This window comes from Chelonia mydas, chromosome 17 (genome assembly GCF_015237465.2).
Source record: "Chelonia mydas isolate rCheMyd1 chromosome 17, rCheMyd1.pri.v2, whole genome shotgun sequence".
Lineage (NCBI taxonomy): Eukaryota > Metazoa > Chordata > Testudines > Cheloniidae > Chelonia > Chelonia mydas.
In genome coordinates this window covers 475,711-494,835 of record NC_051257.2, presented here as the reverse complement: position 1 = coordinate 494,835, position 19,125 = coordinate 475,711, and the positions used below count along the sequence as shown (strand labels likewise).

At 50.2% G+C, this 19,125-nt stretch overlaps 2 protein-coding genes across 3 annotated transcripts in view; both read left to right on the top strand.

Moving 5' to 3' along the window:
- Nucleotides 1–11,174, top strand: part of PRPF8 (pre-mRNA processing factor 8) — a 28,381-nt gene extending 17,207 nt beyond the window's left edge. Inside the window, exons 28-43 of the mRNA XM_037880288.2 lie at nucleotides 514–683; nucleotides 1,885–2,014; nucleotides 2,268–2,414; nucleotides 2,787–2,947; nucleotides 3,627–3,818; nucleotides 4,545–4,782; nucleotides 5,068–5,196; nucleotides 5,894–6,007; nucleotides 6,263–6,436; nucleotides 6,838–7,031; nucleotides 7,480–7,719; nucleotides 7,821–7,962; nucleotides 8,332–8,472; nucleotides 8,623–8,762; nucleotides 9,692–9,894; nucleotides 10,780–11,174. Coding sequence (XP_037736216.1) covers nucleotides 514–683; nucleotides 1,885–2,014; nucleotides 2,268–2,414; nucleotides 2,787–2,947; nucleotides 3,627–3,818; nucleotides 4,545–4,782; nucleotides 5,068–5,196; nucleotides 5,894–6,007; nucleotides 6,263–6,436; nucleotides 6,838–7,031; nucleotides 7,480–7,719; nucleotides 7,821–7,962; nucleotides 8,332–8,472; nucleotides 8,623–8,762; nucleotides 9,692–9,894; nucleotides 10,780–10,934 — 2,670 coding nt within the window. The 3' untranslated portion in view covers nucleotides 10,935–11,174. The remainder of the gene's footprint in view (nucleotides 1–513; nucleotides 684–1,884; nucleotides 2,015–2,267; nucleotides 2,415–2,786; nucleotides 2,948–3,626; nucleotides 3,819–4,544; nucleotides 4,783–5,067; nucleotides 5,197–5,893; nucleotides 6,008–6,262; nucleotides 6,437–6,837; nucleotides 7,032–7,479; nucleotides 7,720–7,820; nucleotides 7,963–8,331; nucleotides 8,473–8,622; nucleotides 8,763–9,691; nucleotides 9,895–10,779) is intronic.
- A 1,778-nt stretch (nucleotides 11,175–12,952) lies between these two features.
- LOC102945715 (Rab interacting lysosomal protein) overlaps nucleotides 12,953–19,125 on the top strand; it is a 20,262-nt gene continuing 14,089 nt past the window's right edge. Inside the window, exons 1-5 of one of the 2 annotated variants that reach the window (XM_043531258.1) lie at nucleotides 12,953–13,320; nucleotides 13,758–13,881; nucleotides 16,751–16,872; nucleotides 17,183–17,371; nucleotides 18,819–18,982. In XM_043531258.1, the coding sequence (XP_043387193.1) occupies nucleotides 13,030–13,320; nucleotides 13,758–13,881; nucleotides 16,751–16,872; nucleotides 17,183–17,371; nucleotides 18,819–18,982 (890 nt within the window). In that variant the 5' untranslated portion in view covers nucleotides 12,953–13,029. The remainder of the gene's footprint in view (nucleotides 13,321–13,757; nucleotides 13,882–16,750; nucleotides 16,873–17,182; nucleotides 17,372–18,818; nucleotides 18,983–19,125) is intronic. The other variant, XM_037880220.2, reaches the window with a different exon arrangement.

Here is a 19,125-nt window from a genome sequence, read left to right as displayed (position 1 = left end):
AGGTGCAGTTTCCTGGTCTCTGTGCTTCAGGAAGGAACTAGACCCATGAGCTGGGACTGCTAAAGGCCTTTTATGAAAAAAGTCAGGAAATGTAACCTACCCCATCCTTAAACAGCACTCTCCTTGCTGGGAGTGTGCAGGGGCATACAGAACCCAGCTCTGTTGGGTGCTAAGTGACCAGATCTTGAGAATTTGCATGTGGACTCAGTGGCACTCTTAGAAAGCCAATATTTTGCAAACATAAATTCTCCCTATTTTATCACTTTTTTAAAATACTGACCAGTAGAAAGCCGTTAAATATCTTCTTTTGAATCCAGGCTGATTTGTCCATTGTGAATTCACGTTCTGGGTCAGCCCTCCTTTTTCCACCAGTGCGTCATATAATTTACTTATTAACACTGGCATCTTGATTCCTAGCATTAGTGAGATCTTCAGTGTGGGTGCTGCAGGGTTAAATAGCTGGGCTGGATGCAGCGCCTCTTTACCCTGACATCCTTTTCCTGTTGTATACAGGTTCTGAAACAGAACCCGTTTTGGTGGACACATCAGCGCCATGATGGGAAGCTCTGGAACTTGAACAACTACCGCACAGATATGATCCAAGCACTGGGTGGAGTGGAGGGGATCCTGGAGCACACTCTCTTCAAGGGAACCTACTTCCCAACCTGGGAGGGTCTCTTCTGGTGAGGAAAGGCCCTGTTCTGGTGGGAGTCGCATGTATGTAGGATCTCACTGACACACCAGAGGAGTCCCTGGTTATATCTTGGTTTTTCGCTGGTCCTCATCTGACTGGTTTACAGCAAAGCACCTGAACCATATGTATCTGAACTGAGTGCCTGTAGACAGCCTGTGGGTTGGGCTCTTATTCCCTGGAGACTTTCTGTAGAAACCTTACTCTCTCCTGTGTAGTGCTAATGCTATCCCTCTCCCCCAAACACAGTCTCACTATAGCATAGCAAAGACAAATTGAGACAACAAAGTAGTGCAGTTGCAAAAAAACAAAAAAAAAGTAGTAGTATTCTGGGGTGTATTAACAGGAGTGGTGTATTTAAGACCTGGGAGGCAATTGTCCCTCTCCACTCAGTATTGGTGAGGCCTCTGATTGCAGTATTCTGTCTGGTTTTGGGCAATGTGGACAAATTGGAGAGAGTCCACAGGAAAGCAACAAAAATAAGTCAGGTTTTCTAAACCTCTCATGGGGGGAAAAAGTTTAAAAAGGGATGGAGTGGGGACAGGACGTTTAGGTTGGAGAAAAGATTGAGGTAGGGACCTGCTAAATCTTCAGCTATTTTAAGGGCTGTGTCCACTAAAGGTAGGATGAGAAGCAATCTGCAGCAGGGGAGATTAGGAAAAACTTTCTATCTCTTAAGGATAGTTAAGTACGGGAATAGATTCTCAAGGGACATTGTGGAATGCCCATCATTTGGAGGATTTTAAGAACCTGTCAGGGATGGTCTAGGTACTCTTGATCCCACCTCATAGACTTGTAGGACTGGAAGGGACCTCGAGAGGTCATCCAGTCCAAACCTCTATATTCATGGCAGGACTAAGTATTATCTAGACCATCCCTGACAGGTGTTTGTCTAACCTGCTCTTAAAAATCTCTAGTGATGAAGATTTCACAACCTCCCTGGGCAGTTTATTCCTGTGCTTCGCTACCATGACAGCTGGGAAGTTTTTCCTAATGTCCAACATAAACTGCCCTTGCTGCAATTTAAGAACATTGTTTCTTGTCCTATCCTCTGAAGTTAAGGAGAACAATTTTTCTCTTTTTCCTTGTAATAACCTTTTGTGTACTTGAAAACTATTCCTCCCCCCCACCCCCACCCCTTTCCTGGGGAGGGATGGCATTCTTACAGAGCTGATTGCATCTGTTCCTTTCAGGGAGAAGGCCAGTGGCTTTGAGGAGTCAATGAAGTGGAAGAAGTTGACAAATGCCCAAAGATCGGGTTTGAACCAGATCCCCAACAGACGATTCACCCTCTGGTGGTCTCCTACCATTAACAGAGCCAATGTAAGTGAAATCCTTCTCCATGGACTTGTATCTCTGTAGAAGACAATTAGATGAGTTGTGTTTTGAGGCAAGTTCTTTAATTCTCACCGTCCTTCAAAGCACATTCTAAAGAGTAACTTCAGATTCTAATACTGGTAAAAATAAATGTCTCCTGAGAGCAGCATTTGGCTTAATCCTCTGATCTTGGGCTCACCCAGGCCTGGGGCTGGTTGTGTTGTGACATGTTCTCATGGTTGCTCTTCTCTTCCCTTAGGTGTATGTCGGGTTTCAGGTGCAACTGGATTTGACAGGTATCTTCATGCATGGCAAGATCCCCACATTGAAGATTTCCCTCATTCAGATCTTCCGAGCCCACTTGTGGCAAAAGATTCACGAGAGCATTGTAATGGATTTGTGTCAAGTGAGTGGGGCATTGAGGAAGGGGGTGCAGATATGTGTAATTCTGTTTCTGCAGTGCTGGAAGGAGGCTTTTTGTTACCAGCAGTGCCCCCAGGAAGCCCCTTTCCAATTCTTGAGAAACAAGGGGTTAACCTACAACAGCCTGCCTCTTGCAGTGGAGATTGCCCAGGGAAATCCCATCATTTAGCATCTATTCTGCTATGGGAATTACAACGGGGCTGCACCCTCCCCTAGTGACCTCAGGCAGAAGGAGATGGCAAGGGGACACAGCTGGCTTTCCCTGGTGCTCTGCTTGCTGCTGTTGCTGGGGTAAGGGTTCTTCCTGCCCTCCTGCGCACTGCTCTCTGCCTCATTCAGATTGCCGTCTCCCCAGGTGTTCGATCAGGAGCTGGATGCTCTAGAGATTGAGACTGTGCAGAAGGAGACCATCCATCCCAGGAAGTCCTATAAGATGAACTCCTCCTGTGCAGATATTCTCCTCTTTGCCTCCTATAAATGGAATGTGTCACGGCCGTCGCTGCTTGCAGACTCCAAGTAAGTGCTGTCCAGTATCTCCTCCCTGTTCCTGTGGGGGTGCAGAGCCCCTCAGGCATTCAGGGTCTCTTTGGGTTCCTAATAGATCAGAGGCCTGCCCACCAACAATGACTTGGTGACGGTTGTGGCCCTGGTTCAGGACATTCAGTGTTCCTCCTCCTCTGCATCTGTACTGGCTTTTCTAGGGAGGGCACTGCCGGAAGCATCTTGTGTCCCACTTCTGCTGTTGTCCCTCCTCCCTAAAGCGCTTCACTTCTGACACTGAACATTAAAGGAGCCACAGCACTAAACGGAGCGCTGCTGGTGACCCTGCTCCCTGGGGGCTAAGATGTGAACTGGAGTCAGTCCCTTACAGGTGCACCTCACCCCAGATTTCAGCGGCTGAGCCCCCACCTGAGACTTTCCTCAGGGGGAGGTGACCCCTTCCAGTTAAATGTAAGAACAGTAGCTCTCCTTCAGATCACTGTCCCATCAGGCACCTCTGCACCGGTGTGATGATGAAGTCTCCCTCAACTTGGGTCTTGCTGCCTCTGGATAATTAACAATTGGTGTTAGCGCTCAGACTTGGCAGTAAGTGCTATTTGCCAAAAGTGACACTGCCACAACTGCAGCAGGGTCTGGCTGCAGCTCCCCTTTGGGAGGCAGGAGTTGATGACTGTTTTTCTTTTCTACTCCCCAGGGATGTGATGGACAGTACCACCACTCAGAAATACTGGATTGATATCCAGCTGCGCTGGGGCGACTATGACTCCCATGACATTGAGCGCTATGCAAGAGCCAAGTTCCTGGATTACACCACGGACAACATGAGTATCTACCCCTCCCCCACTGGAGTGCTCATTGCTATTGACCTGGCCTATAACCTGCACAGGTGAGACCCCCTAGCCTTGGGACTGCAACGTCTTTATTGCCAAAACTTTCACGGTGCCAAGGGCGCCTTGGGTATGTGTCAGAACAAATAGAGCAGTCCCTGTGCCAGTAAAGGTAGCAGAGGAAGGGGGTGGAGCAGGAAGGATACACACAATGAAGGGGTGAGGGCTAGCTAACTCTTAAGTTTTTAATAATGGTGGGTTGGGCCACAGCAAATCTGTTTTACTGGCCCAGTCCTGGGGTTGTTTGCATTCTTAACTGTGGGATTTCTCTGTAGGCTCACTCTGGGCCTGAAAGATGGAGCCATGTCTCTCTACAGTGCTAACTGTTTGTTCACTAAGGGGATGGGGAGCAGTTTCTGAAGGCCAGGTCACTTCCATGGTGATCCCCAGCACCAGTGGAGTATCTGCTCTGGGGACTGCTGTGTATACTTACTGCTGTGGTCTTTGTGGCTTCCCCGGTCATTGTGCGGGAAAGCCAAGGGAGAGGTAGCCAGATGAACAGCTCCCAAGGACATTGTGAGGAGAGCAGTGCACTGGGGCCAGAGATGGACCACGTCTCAGCTATGGGACATGCTGACTGCTGCAGCATCTGCTCCTGCCTGTGTGGAGAGGGGCAGTGCTCCAAGCTGCTTCTCCAGAAAAAGGCTATTGCTGCCTTTCAGATCGTGAGCTGGAATTGTGGTGAAATCTGTTACTGATCCAGTGCTGTGCTGCTTCCTCCCCAGTGCTTATGGGAACTGGTTCCCTGGGAGCAAGCCTCTGATTCAGCAGGCTATGGCCAAGATTATGAAGGCAAACCCTGCACTGTACGTACTGAGGGAACGTATCCGCAAGGGGCTACAGCTTTACTCATCAGAGCCCACAGAACCCTATCTCTCCTCCCAGAACTATGGGGAGCTCTTCTCCAATCAGATCATCTGGTTTGTAGATGACACCAACGTGTACAGAGTTACCATTCACAAGGTGAGCGCGGCGAGTGGGAGGAACCTTTGAGTGAATAGGAAGGAGGGCTGTCTGCTAGTGTACTGTGCCTAGAGGAGTCCGGGGCAGGAATGACGTGATCTGTTGGATTCTGGTGAGCCTGGGAACTAATGGACATGGAAGTTTGTGCAATGCATACACAGAAGCTGTTACATTTATGTGGGGTTGGGAACCAGAACTCATTACACAGGTGTTTGCTGTCCTGTCACTGTTTGGTCCCAGCACATACAGCTCATATTAGTGTTTTCACTTTGGTGTTTTTTACAGACCTTTGAAGGGAACTTGACCACAAAGCCCATCAATGGGGCCATTTTCATCTTCAATCCCAGGACTGGGCAGCTCTTCTTAAAGATCATCCATACATCTGTGTGGGCAGGACAGAAGCGTCTGGGCCAGGTAAGAGTCAGGGACCATCCTGGGGACAGTGGGCCAGGGAATCATGCTAGGTGCTTCTGGAGGCTTGTTTAGTAACAGTGAGCAGGAGGCTCCTCCATGTGGGACCTTGATAGGTCTCTGGAGCCCTTGACCAGCCTGGAGCACTGGGAAGTCCCAATAAAGTGAGATCTAAGCCGAATCTCTACTATAGGACAGGACTCCTTGGTTTCACTATGAATGGGTGCATTTTTGTCAGGGCTCTGGGCTTTTTGGAAGTGTAAAGAGTCTGCACTCCTAAGCAGGATCCACGGGCTGGAATCCTAACTTGTCTACAGCCTTCCCTCAGCACCAAGGCTTGGCAAATAGTATACTCACTGTCACAGCAGCTGCTCTAGTGGATTGTACCTCCAGCCCTCCCAGAGAGAGGAGAGTGCCAGTGACATGAGGCTGAGAGGGCTTGTCTCAAAGTGACTGGTTGAATTGGCTCCCCTTAAACTTTATAGTCAGTTCACTTCCCCAGCCAGACTGGGGAAGTGCTGGTGGAGCACAGCAAGATGTAGTTGCCCAGCATGCTCATTAACAGGAGCGTTTCACGGTACTGACCCAAGCGGTGGTGCTTCCTCCAGGGTTCCTCTCATCCCCAAAGGTCAGGCTGTTTTCTCCTGTGAAGGGGCGGGTGGTGTGTGCAATCATATTTTAACCTTCTCTTCCTCTGTAGCTGGCCAAGTGGAAGACTGCTGAGGAAGTGGCTGCCCTGATTCGCTCCCTCCCTGTGGAAGAGCAGCCCAAGCAGATCATAGTCACCAGGAAGGGCATGCTGGACCCACTTGAGGTAAAGGATCAGATACTATGGGGATGGGCACCATTATAAAATCCCTTTTACATTGTAGAGCAGGGGGTTACCTGCTTTACTTCAGAGTGGGCAAGTGAGGGGTGAGTTTTCTGTATCAATGCACTAAATATGGTGTTGCCCAGGCATTAATCCCTTAAGCAGCTCCACGGTGGATTCTACGATCTGTAGGGGCAGGTGGAGATACTGAAGAATTTGTGTGGTTTTATTCCTGTTCGTTCTCTCTCTGAACTCCAGGTGCACTTGCTGGATTTCCCAAACATTGTGATCAAAGGATCAGAGCTGCAGCTGCCCTTCCAGGCCTGCCTGAAAGTTGAGAAGTTTGGAGATCTCATCCTGAAGGCTACTGAGCCCCAAATGGTTCTCTTCAACCTTTATGATGACTGGCTGAAAACCATCTCCTCCTACACGGTAAGGTCTGGGGTCCACCCTGAATGGCTGCTTTGCAAATTATTTGTATTATAGTTGATAGTCTTAGGTGAGGGTCCCCTTTCTAACTGTTGCATATCAAAGCAGTGCAGTATGCTTTCCTAGACATAATTTGCTTTGCTGCCAGGTACATGCAGCAAAAGCCAAAGCTGCAGGGATCTCCATCCTTTGTTCAGGGACTTTCTGTACCAGGAAGCCTCAGTCACAGCAGTGGCACCAGACTGTGCTTCGGTTTTTCTCCAAGTCAATGACTGTTCACTTCAGAACTGTCTCCGTGTTGTATCTGCAACATAACTGTTCCCTGAGGCAGGAGTAAATCACCAATATCTTCCTGTATGTCAGGCTTTTCTCCTTGCTGAATGGCTGCATCTGTCTTCCCATAGGCATTCTCGCGTCTGATCCTGATTCTCCGGGCACTGCATGTAAACAATGACCGTGCCAAAGTGATCCTGAAACCAGACAAGACCACCATAACGGAGCCTCACCATATCTGGCCCACCCTGACAGATGAGGAGTGGATCAAGGTGGAGGTGCAGCTCAAGGACCTGATCCTCGCAGACTATGGAAAAAAAAACAAGTAAGCTGCAGAGATATGTCAGAATAGGACCAGCCCTTACCACCCCTTTCCCTCCCACAGTAACAACTGTACTACCAGACTCCTCCACCTGGCAGAGAGGGAGGCTTAAAGGGGGCCCCTGCTTTCTCCCCCCACAAATAGTTGGAAGTCCTGGATCAATAGGGAAGCTAGTTATTTCTGCTAATCACTTTCAGCTAGGAAGATAGTGTCGCATCAGAACTTCCATGGCATGTGTACAGTGTGAGCATTTGTGCCTGCATCCGCCGAAGGGCTGTTGAGGTGGACGCTGCACTCAATAAGTCCCTGTGAGCCACTTTCCTCTCCCCAACTGGGTCTTGCTCCACTCTCCCCCAAGCTAGTGTTCTGTGAGCTCATGTCTCAGTGTGGGGGAGAGTTTCAGGAATACATCTTAGAACATCTAGCCACACAGGTGAGTTCTCTTTTTCAGTGTGAATGTGGCATCTCTGACGCAGTCAGAGATCCGAGATATTATCCTGGGGATGGAGATCTCTGCCCCCTCTCAGCAGAGACAACAGATTGCTGAGATTGAGAAGCAAACCAAGGAGCAGTCGCAGCTGACGGCCACGCAAACCCGCACTGTCAACAAGCATGGTGATGAAATAATCACCTCCACCACCAGCAACTATGAAACTCAGACCTTCTCCTCCAAGACGGAGTGGCGAGTCAGGTAACGGAAGGGGTCTGGGGCTTGCTGTGCTGGGTGGGAAGGACGAGTGCAGTCGGGTGAGATCTGTTACTGAGCTGCTGGATAATATCTCCTATTGACAGAGCAATCTCTGCTGCTAATCTCCACTTGAGAACAAACCACATCTATGTCTCTTCTGATGACATCAAGGAAACGGGCTACACCTACATCCTTCCCAAGAATGTGCTGAAGAAATTCATCTGCATCTCAGACCTCAGGGCCCAAGTGAGTCTGTGCAGCAAGCCTACATTTAAAAGCCAGCTCATCACACTGGGGCATGCCAATCCTGGAGGCTCAACCCTGCCTCTGATTCTCTAAGGCCCAGAGGTGGAGGAGAATTCCACTGAGCATCAGTGATGGGGTTACACACACTAGCTGAATTCCAGTTCAGCTCCAAAAACTCCGTGTCCCCACTCTTGTGTAGAAATTGCTTCTACCGCTGAAAAAAATGGGGCTGTTCTCTCTGCTTGTGAAGGACCCCAAACAAAGGGTTGTTGACCTTGGAAACACAAGGTAGAGTTGGGTGCACCCTGTTGTCATGGCCTTACAGGGAAAATACCCAACGATTTTACTAATGTTTGTGCGTATTTCTAGATTGCAGGGTACCTGTATGGTGTGAGCCCTCCAGATAATCCTCAAGTGAAGGAGATCCGGTGCATTGTGATGGTGCCCCAGTGGGGAACTCATCAGACAGTGCATCTTCCCGGCCAGTTGCCGCAACATGAGTACCTCAAGGTGAGTCTCATTCCTGTGTCCCTCACTTGGGGTCCATTCCCCTTTTGGGAAAGGAAGGCTTTTACTCAAATGATTTATAGACAGTGAGGCTATAATATGTGTGTGAGCTCACCCACCAGTCACTACCTCTAATGAGTCTTTTCTCATTAGGAAATGGAGCCCCTGGGATGGATTCACACGCAACCAAATGAGTCCCCTCAGCTCTCGCCGCAGGATGTCACCACACATGCCAAGGTCATGGCTGACAATCCCTCATGGGATGGGGAGAAAACCATCATCATCACCTGCAGGTGCGCAAGGCAGCCAGGCCTTCACTAAAAATATCTCCCGGGTCCTGGCTTCTGTGGGCTGCCTGAGCCAGGTACAGGAAGAATAATCTAAATCCAGGCCTCTGAAGACTAGCTGCTGTGGCCAGATGTGGAATGTGCGTGCTGTGAGCTGCCTATCTTTAGGAGTACGGGTGGATATCATAGTCTGTTTTGTGTTTGCAGGTTTAGCACATAGATTAAAGTAAGGTAAGACTGGGAGGGATGGTGTAGGAGACTGACTCAACATGTTGCACTCATTTTGTGGAAGTGGATCACTTTGACCATAAGCTACAGCAGGGATGGGAAAACTACAGCCCTGGGGCCACATCTGGCCCTTCAGACGTTTTAATCTGGCCCTCGAGCTCCAGCCGGAGAGCGGAGTCCGGGGCTTGTCCTGCTCTGTGCGTACTGCAGCCAATGGGAGCTGCAGGGGCGGCGCCTGCGGACAGGGCAGTGCGCAGAGCCACCTGGCCGTGCCTCTGCATAGGAGCCAGAGGAGGGACATGCCACTGCTTCTGTGAGCTGCTTAAAGTAAGCGCCTGCATCCCTGCCCCACTCCTGCCCCAGCCCTGATCCCCATCCCGCCCTCCGAACCCCTTGGTCCCAGCCTGGAGCACTCTCCTGCACCCTCAACCCCTCATCTCCAGCCCCACCATAGAGCCCACACCCCCAGCCGGAGCCCTCACCCCCTCCTGCACTCTAACCCCCCAATTTTGTGAGCATTCATGGCCTGTCATACAATTTCCATCCCCAGATGTGGCCCTTGGGCCAAAAAGTTTGCCCATCCGTGAGCTAGAGGTAGAATTCTTTCAGCTGAAGAGGCGGGGAATGTTAGCACTTAGCTTCCTCCCTTCAATCTCAGGGTTCACCTGATTTGCAGTTTTGGTCACTACCACTTTCCTTCTTTTCAGTTTTACCCCAGGCTCCTGTACTCTGACTGCCTACAAGCTGACTCCCAGTGGCTATGAGTGGGGCAGGCAGAACACAGACAAAGGAAACAACCCTAAGGGCTACCTGCCATCCCACTATGAGAGGGTGCAGATGTTGCTGTCAGACCGCTTCCTTGGCTTCTTCATGGTACCAGCACAGGGATCCTGGAACTACAACTTCATGGGTGAGTCCCTGCCAGCACAGATCATAGCTGACTTTCCTTGGAGAAGTGAAGGCTGTGTGCCTCCTCAGGCAGTTAGGGGAAGGAGAATGTTACTGGTGCTCTGAGCCCTGTATCACATCTGAGCAGATTGTTGACTGAGTTTTCAAAGCCCTACACTCAATTCCATGGTGTCTGTCTGTGATATGGTAACTTTTGAATGCCTCAGCTGATGAAGGCCAGAATTGCAGGGAATGTTCTAGGCATCAGTGGGCAGAATCCTTTTTTTTTTTAAGGCAAATTAGAAAACTGGAAGGGGAGAAATGGGACACAGAGCTCCTGCTATCCTATCTGTTTAGGAGAGCCAGTTTCAAGCACGTCTGTAGATCAAACTGGCTGATACCATTTAATGCCTTCCAGCATAACAGTATCCCTGTCTCCTCTCTGCCCACCTCCTAATAGCTTCTGACACATTGACACTCTGAATGACTTCCCACACAAAGAACAATAATAGGGGTGCATACAGCCCCTGGCATGGCACAAGAATGGGGAACACAACACTTGGCATGAGGAAGGGGGCTGGGATTTGCAGGGAGTGCCTGACCAAGAGCTCAGCCTAAAGAAACTGGGTGTGTGGGAACATGCCTCCCTCCCCCAGTTTCAATTCTCTTGATACTTCCACCCAACTGCAGGTGAGATTTCTTTTCTAGTAGGGGCTTGCAATGATTCTGGGAAAGCTAAAGAGGAAGGAAGCCTGTCCAGCTTATCATATGTTAATCACAGCAGTCTTGTCCCTTAAACATGATTAGTAGCTTCCTGCAGGGAGTTGTGAAGAACAGGGTAAGCTGTGTAGGTGGAAATGGCAGAAGCCTCAGGCATGGGGATTGAAATGGGACTGCTTAATTCCAGGTGTTCGTCATGATCCCAACATGAAGTATGAGCTGCAGCTAGCGAATCCTAAGGAGTTCTACCATGAGGTCCATCGCCCATCTCACTTCCTCAACTTCGCCTTGTTGCAGGAAGGGGAAGTCTACTCTGCAGACCGAGAGGATCTCTATGCATAGACCTGGGCTCCCAGAACTCACCCAGACACAGAAAAGACTTAATACTGTTGATATTCAACAGTGTGTACCTTGCCCCAGAAGAGTTAGTGATCTGCAGGCATTCCTCTGTATTGCTTTTGGTGTTCATTGCTTTAGATGCTTCTGTCTCTAGTCACTGACGGCAGGATTTGTGTAAAGTGTCAGTCCAAATGTACTTTGTGATTTTGGAGAATGGCTTAATAAATTTTATATAACTGGGAACTCTTCATTGTCCTTGTGCCTCATCAGGAAGCTGGGTTCTGGCTCTGCCACCAATTTCTGGTGACCTTGGAAGTCACTCATGCAAAGATTCTTAATTGTGCATAGTTAAGCAATGTTAAGTATTATAGCATCTAGGAGCCGTAGTCATGGACCTAGAATCCATTGTGCTAGGCATTGTGCAAATGGGGGAAGAGGGGAGAAACTATTCCTGTCCCAAAGAGTTTACAATTAAGTAAAAGATGAGACAATAGATGGGGACAGACAGGAGTACAAGGAAACACTGAGACCATATTGAACAGCACAGTATGTGATCTCAGCACAGTAGGAGCTTAGCTGTTGTCAATTTTTTTGTAAGCATCCCAGCAAAGGCGAATTTTAAAGAGGGATTTGGAGGAGGATAATGGTGAGGTAGAGTTATGGATATTTAGGGGGAGCTCCTCTGCTTGCATTATTTATGCAAGGTATTACCACAACACTAACTTAACCATAAATTCCTTTATTAAATCCAAAGGCTGAATGGTATTTATACAATTACTCTAAACTTCCTAAAAATCAGCAGTCACTACATCCAATACAGAGAAAGTATTCGTGAGCATGTGATCTGTACACTTACACATTAGCCAGACTTCGGGCAAACCATCTCACCTGGGCGTGCTCCAGCATGAGTAGGTTGGTTCTGACAAAGAACCCTCAAATTCATAAATCCTTCATACCCTTCAACAAACTAATTATGTCATAGCCAATTACCACTCTTAACTAATTTGAGACAGTTTACTCTAATTTTCAATTTTAATCCAGATAAGATTTACAACCTCCTTTCTCCCAAAGCCTTTCCTCCTCTTTTGCCTTGTATTGGGGTTTGTATAAGCTTTACTTTTAAGATAACTCTGGGGTGGGAAGGCCCATGTTGGCTTTTTAAGACCAGATTCTTTGTCTTATTTTAAACCATCTGCAGTCATCCCTATTGTTTTAGAAACTTTCCCTTATCTCATTTTTTTAAACCAGACATCCTCCCTACTCCATTCTTCTGGTCTTGTAACTCATTATTTTCAGGCCCTGACTAACAAGTAGAAGAAAGGCCTTTTCTTTACAACATATCCTCTTTATACCAAATTCAAGCAAACTCATTCTTTAATTTCACATTTATTCTCAATCCTCCCAAGCGTGGGGCAGTGTGAGAGGCAAGCAGAGGCCTGGTCAGAGGCAAACTGTGTCAGTGCTTTAGTGAATGAGAAACGATGGGGTGGGATTGGCTATGAAGGGCCTTTGAAAGTGGACAGGAGCAGTTTGTTGTGGAGCCAGGCGAGGCATGGAAAGAGGCGGTCCCAGCTGGGGCTGGGAGAAGAGTCGTTGGAGCAGCTTCTGAAGGGAGCTGAGCGGGACACGATGCCCAGCGAGGAAGCTGGTCCAGAAAGAAGTGGCCTAATGGGATGAGAGCACGGCGCAGCTGCCCCTGGAAAGGGGCCGGCTCTGCCTCCCCGCCGCTGATGGCTGTGGCCCTGCCCCCTTGTGGAAAAGGGGGGGGGCGCTGTGGGGTAACGGGGAGAGGGTCAGGCACGACCGCACTGGCGGGAATGGGCCGCGCTCCGCCCCGGCCTGGGAGGCAACGTCTTTCGCGGGACCAGCGCCTCAGAGGCCGCTGGGGGCGGAGCTGGCGCGCGAAGGGCGCGAACGCCTCAGGGCCGCGCGAGGGAAGCGCTGCCGCCCGGCTCCGCCCCACGCGCCCTGGGCGGAGCGAGCAAACTCCCCCTCGCCCCGGCTCACCCGCCCCGCCCCGCCCCTCCGGCCGCGGGGCTGGGGCGCGGGAGCGGGCGCGGCGCCGCGGCTTGAAGGCGGCTGGAGCGGCCGCGGCGCTATGGAGGAGACGCTGCGGCGGACGCCCGCCGGCCGCCTGGCCCCGGAGCACGTGTACCGCATGGCCGGGGCGCTCGGGGCCGAGCTACAGCGGCTCTCGGGGCGCTTCGGGCCGGAGGCGGTGGCCGGGCTGGTGCCGCAGGTGGTGCGGCTGCTGGAGTGGCTGGAGGCGCTGGCGGGCCTGGCCGAGGCCGAGGCCAGCTGCCGCGACCCGGCCGAGACGCTGCCGCGGACGGTGCGGAGCCTGCGCGGGGAGCGGCGGCGCGAGGAAGCGGCGGCGCTCGGGGCCGAGGTGGGCGCCGCGGCGCGGGCCTGAGGCGGGAGCGAGCCGGGCTCTGGGCCTGGGAGCGGGGCGGTGTCCGCCACAACGACGGGAGAGCGGGGCTGATCAAGGTCCATGTAGCCCAGTGTCCTGGCTCCCGCCAGGCCCTGCCGGGGGACCGCCCGGTGATCCACAGGCCCGGGACTCCCTCCCTGCCCAGTCCCCAGTCCTGGTGGTTCTCCGCGAGCAGAGTCCGGCTTCTCCGCGAGGCCTCGGGCCTCCCAGCGGCCGCCTGTGGCGCTTGCTTCCCCGGGCTCGGCTGGCCGCTGCGCCGCGGTGGCGGGCTGGCCGCGGAGCAAAGCGGCCGTGGGAGCAGTGTGCTCCCCATTGCTTCCCCGTCAGCTAAAGGCACAGTAGGTTTGGCGTGGCATAGGGAGGGAGCTGACCTCTCTGGGTCTGCCCTTCAGGATCTGGAGCAGAAGTTGTCTGAAGCCCAGAGGAAAGAGCATGTTCTCCAGAACCGGTTGGCTCAGCTGGAGGAAGAAAACCAAAAGCTTCTGGCACAGCTTGCAGAAAGCCAGCCCCAGGAAGGTGGGTGTCCCTGGGGAAGGAGGGTGGAGAGCTGCTGCTGAATCCTTTCCACAGCTGTCAGTGCTGCTGGGAGTCGGCCCAGTGAGTGCAGTGATGTTCCTTCTGTGGTGGTGAAGCTGTAGTTACCTGAATGCTTATCTTGCTTACAGAAATCAAGTTAGTGCCCTGGCTTACAGGCCACTGGGATTCTCTGGTTATGTTTGCATAAAGGCTTTACTCTGGTTTCTGAGCAACTGCAAACTCTCAATGGGTCCACATAATGCCTCAGAGGCAGGGTGGTGTTATCCCACTTCATGGGTGGAGAACTGAGGCACAGAGTAATGCTGTCTATAATAGGGACCTTAGGAAAAATACTCCTTGTTCAGTTGTTAGCACTGGGGAGTTCTGAACTAGGCAGGGCGGGGCAGTTTCTAGTAAGTTTAACTAGAAGCCTTGTCTATATATATTAGGGCTCCCAGAGGTGCTTGCAGTGGTGCATGGGTTGTAAGATCTCTTACTAAACACACCTTTTACCCACACTAAAGTTGTCATTGTACAGAAAGCATGCAGCAGAGCTTGGGAGCAGAACCTAAGTCTGCAGAGTCCCAGCTGGTGCCTCAACCACAAGACCTTCTTCCCCTTAAGTTATTCCGGGAGCTGGTTGTTTGAATCTGGCTGTCTTTTACAAATGTAAAACTTGTATTTTAAAACACACCCCAACCTGTCCCTTTCATGTCTTGTTCCAAGACCCGTTCTGCCTGCTCTTTGGGGAAGTGGTTTCTAGTCAGAGGTTGGAGCTACTTCTGCCTTTTCCCTAATTGAGGTATTCACGCCAAATCCTGCTTGGGGCTTGTCTACACCACTCAGCTTTTAGCGACAAGGCTGTGTCGACACAACCTTATCGCTAAAAGTCAGCGTGTGTAAACGCTCTTTGTCGGTACTTTGTCGCCACTTTTGCCGACAAATACTTTCAGTTCTGCGAGCGGCGTTCTTTGTCGTCAGGAGATCACTCCTGCTGACAAAGCTGCGTTCACACTGCCACTTGCGTTGGCAAAACTTTTGTCTTTTTGGGAGGGGAGGGGGGGCTTTTTAAAGTACCCATGAAAGACAAAAGTTTTGTCTACAGCTTCGCAGTGTAGACATACCCTTAGGATTAGACATGTTAAATTCAGGATGAGTGTCCCTCTGTCATGGGTAGCTCCAGAGCACCAATCACTGTAGTAGCTATGCACTCAATGTACTCCTGGACTATTGTCCTTTGCCCAAGAAAACTTCAGCTACTGTTTGGGAATTTTACACTTGTGCATACTAGCATGTTTGTTTCAGTTGCATCTTTCAGTGTCGGTGGTTGACTGTATTTCCTTTTGTAAAGCCACACTTTGTGTGACCAGGGAGTCTAGTAATCGATGAATAAGTCAGAATCTAAACTAACCAACTCTTAAAATTGTAAGTAAAAAGAAGAAATAGAGTCATAATACAAGAGGAAGCAGCCACTAGTGTGACTTAGCAGAGGACCTGCTTCTCTACTGCAATGCACTTGAAATTAGAGTCAGAGGTGGTGGCTGTTACTATCAAATTGGAGGTTGTGGGAGTCAATTGGATTAAGACTCCACTATATCTGGATGTATAGTAAAAGATGGTTCCTGCTCCAAAGAGCTTACAGCTTAAAGAAGTAATAAGTGTGTTTAAAAAAACAGGGAGGACAAGGGTAACTGTGAGGGGGAGGTGTTATATGGGCTGGCACTTACACGGTTGGCAGCCTTTAACATATAAATAAGCAGGAGGCCTCAGTGGTGTCAGTCCCTGCTGTCTACCTGCCTGGTTAGGGTCAGGAAGGAGTTGGCAATGTGACATGGCAGAAGAATGGTGAGTATAGTGTTGCCTGGCCTGTCATGGAGGAGGGAGGGGATGGTCCTGCTCTGCACATCCAGGTGGAGTGTAGAAGGGCATGTTCTCTGCTGACTACCCCAGTGTAAGAAAGATACAGCGGGTGAGAAAGAAGTAGCTAGGAGAGGACCAACTAAGTGGCGGGGAACTAGAAGGGCCCGTTGGGAGTTAGATCCATGTAACATGGGGGTGCACCAGGGAGGAGGCATTCAGGGTGGTTTGAGGGTAGTGCAAGGAGCAATGGGAGGAAATAAAGGGGGAAATATTTGGATAATACCAAGAAGGTGTATACCCTGGGAGTGGGTGATCTGAGAGTCTCTGTGATCTCTAGATTCTATAAGTTGGTTATTTAACTGGGGGCAATGCCAGTAATGTCAGCTCCTGAAGTGGGAGAGGAAGGAGTTGCTTAGGCTCTGGTTACAGTTCAGCTGCCATCTTTCACTGGTGCCTGAGTAAATTACAAAGTGACTTCTGCCTCCACTGGGTGATGAGGCATGGTGTGGGGGCAGTCTGGCTCCTTCATAAGGAGGGGGTTTACAGTGCTTTGGCCTGTGTTATGCGGAGGGGTAAGACCAAATGACCATAATGGTCTTCTGGCCTTAATCTGTGAATTACTCCAGCAGCAGATACTGTGGCCTCACCTTCAGTAAAGGACCTTGCAGACTCCCCTGGTAGCTAGCCCTGGCTCAGTCTCACTGGGGTTAGCCACATTGGGAGCCCCAATGTGGACGGCTCTGGCTTCAGCAGCCATTCTCATAAATTTGTCATCTAACCCTATTGGCAGCCTGTCTAGCAGTGCTCCATAAAATGGCTATGGGAGGCAGGAGCCCATTTACTCTGGAGCTCCCAGCATTGCAAACATCAGTTCAGCTGAGACAGTGTTGGCAATGGTGCAGGAGGGGGGTTCTGTGAAACTTTCTAGAGTAGCCATGTCTGTAAATATGGAGCTCAGCAGGAGGGCAGAGCTGCAACTGATGCCTGTTCTCTTGTTGTTGGGTTTTAGACAGTACCTTACGGAAGGAGAGAGAAGTGATGCTGCGGTTGAAGGAGGTGGTGGACAAGCAGAGGGATGAGATTCGTGCCCAAGCCCATGAGATAGTCTGCAAGAACCATGACACAGAGGCGGTAAGAGGCAGGGTGCCTTTGGCTTATTCCAGTGCTGTGAGGGTGGGGGAGCCATGCTATGTGATCTGTTCTTGCACACACCGTTGTCCCCCTGTAATATGTGCCAAAGTGTTTTGCTATAAGAGCAGATTGTTTTTATATAGATTCTTATACCATCCCCAGCACTGTAGTATCTGAGCACCTATATATGCCTATACCTCTCTGCCTTTACTGAGTGTGGCCTTGCACACACTTGTGTCCCCCTGTGTGAGAGCAGAGCCTGCAGCTGTATGCACAGCTGTCTCACACTTGCCTGTATCTGGTTTCTCAGCTGCAGGAGCAGTTAAATCGTTTCATGTCCATGAATGAGGACCTGCGTCATAAACTGGCTGTGGTCCAGGTTCAGCTCAAGAGCGCTCTGGAGAAGAAGGAGGGTTTGGAAACCATGGTGCTGGAAAATCAGAGAGAAATCGACAGACTGACCAGGGCTGCATCTGGAGCATCCCCCAGGCTCAGTATGGTGAGTGAGTCAGAGCCCTGCAATATCCACTCTACAGGGACTCTCTAGTGCAGAATAAACTCTTTTAGCCACTGCATAAGGCTGCAGTAAATCACTAATGGGTCAGGATGTGTCAGAGTGATCATTGTTCTAAGTCTCTAAACTTAAGGGCTTAGCTAAAGACCGATAAGATTGTTTCATGATGTTGGTGGCAGGAAGCCTGAGAGAGAATCAATGGGTCTGCTGCTTTAGCAGGGAGTAAAAGGAGAAGTTAAGTGCAGTGATAAAGTGACTTGTTTGCTTTAGTCCCCACCACAGAGGATGCTGGCAAGATATCTGCCCCAGACCTATTCTTTTCAGGTAATAAAGTAGAGGTGCTATCAGATCCCTATATATCAAAAGAACTACTGGAACAAATTGATACAGTTGAGGACAAGTCACCAGGCCCCAGATGGCTCATACCCAAGAATTCTGGAGAAACTGAAAAAGCATTAAAATCTGATAATATCCTAGGGTGCTGGAGAGAAACAAGCACACCTATCTTTAAGAGGCATCAGTGGTCATCTTGGGAATCGCAGACCATGTCTAAACTCTGTTGTGGAAATGGTTTCCTAGAGTTAATATTTAGCCCTCTATGAGCTAATCAATTTCCCTATTAATAGCTTCTCATTAGCATTTTGCCTTGGACTGAATTGTCACCTTTCCTGCCCCTCGGGAGAGGGAGTGGGGCCTTACTGGGACAGGCTTGTGATGCAGCAGAATAAGGTGAACTCCCCTCTGCTCTCCCCGTGCCCCCACTGGATTTCATTGTCTTCAGAAAGATGTAAACCGTAAAGGGTCATGTTCAGTGTCCTTATGAGGTGACTCTCACATGAGATGGCATTGCTGTGTGGTTGTGCACATCACTGCCTCTCTGTAGACTTTATCCTTGAGACCCTCCGATACAGAGAAATGAGCAAGAATCCTCCTGACCTCTGAAGAGCTGTGCTTGCCAGAGCAGTGTCTGTTGTATCTCAAGCTGTCAGTGTGTATTTGTGAAGGAGAGGGGGCAGAGAGGGTGTTTCAAGAGATCCCTGATGGCTAGGTGTGATGCACGAGACCACTTTGCAACTAGAGTTTCTCTACATTTTAGATAGGTGCTGGAAAACCAAACAACCTTAGCTTTAAAATATCCCAGCTTTAGACTAGAGCCCATTATATAGCTAGCTAATGAAGTCCAGTTATATATTAGTTATATATCTAACCAATGATCACACAGGGAAGGAGACTTCGTCTTGCATGTGCTCTCCCACCTGCACCTGACTGTCTTGTCAGCGGTGGCATCTCCCCTGAAACCTGTGGCATCTTAACCAAGCTTCCTCACCTGGCTTGTACCCTGCTCGTAGCAAGAGGGACTGCCAGGGCCTTTACACTGACTTACCTGTCTTTCCAGGGTCTGCTCAGCTTTTCCCTCTCTTTGAATCCCTAGGATGGAGCAGCAGCATCTGGGGAGGTGCTGCAGCACCAAGACTGGGGGAGGAACTCTGCTGTGAGCTGCTTCTCTAAAGAAGAGTTGAAACAAATCCTACAGGAGCGGAATGAACTCAAGACCAGTCTGTTCTTGGTGCAGGAGGAGCTGGCCTATTACCAACGGTGAGCATTGCAGCAGTCAGGGAGCTGGCATGCCCACAGCCCTGCATCAGACTGGAGGTTGTGGGGCATGGCGCTGACTGTAGGGAAGTCTCCACAGACAGCAAGCACCTCTAGGGATGTTGTAGGACCACAGAGCTTGGGAG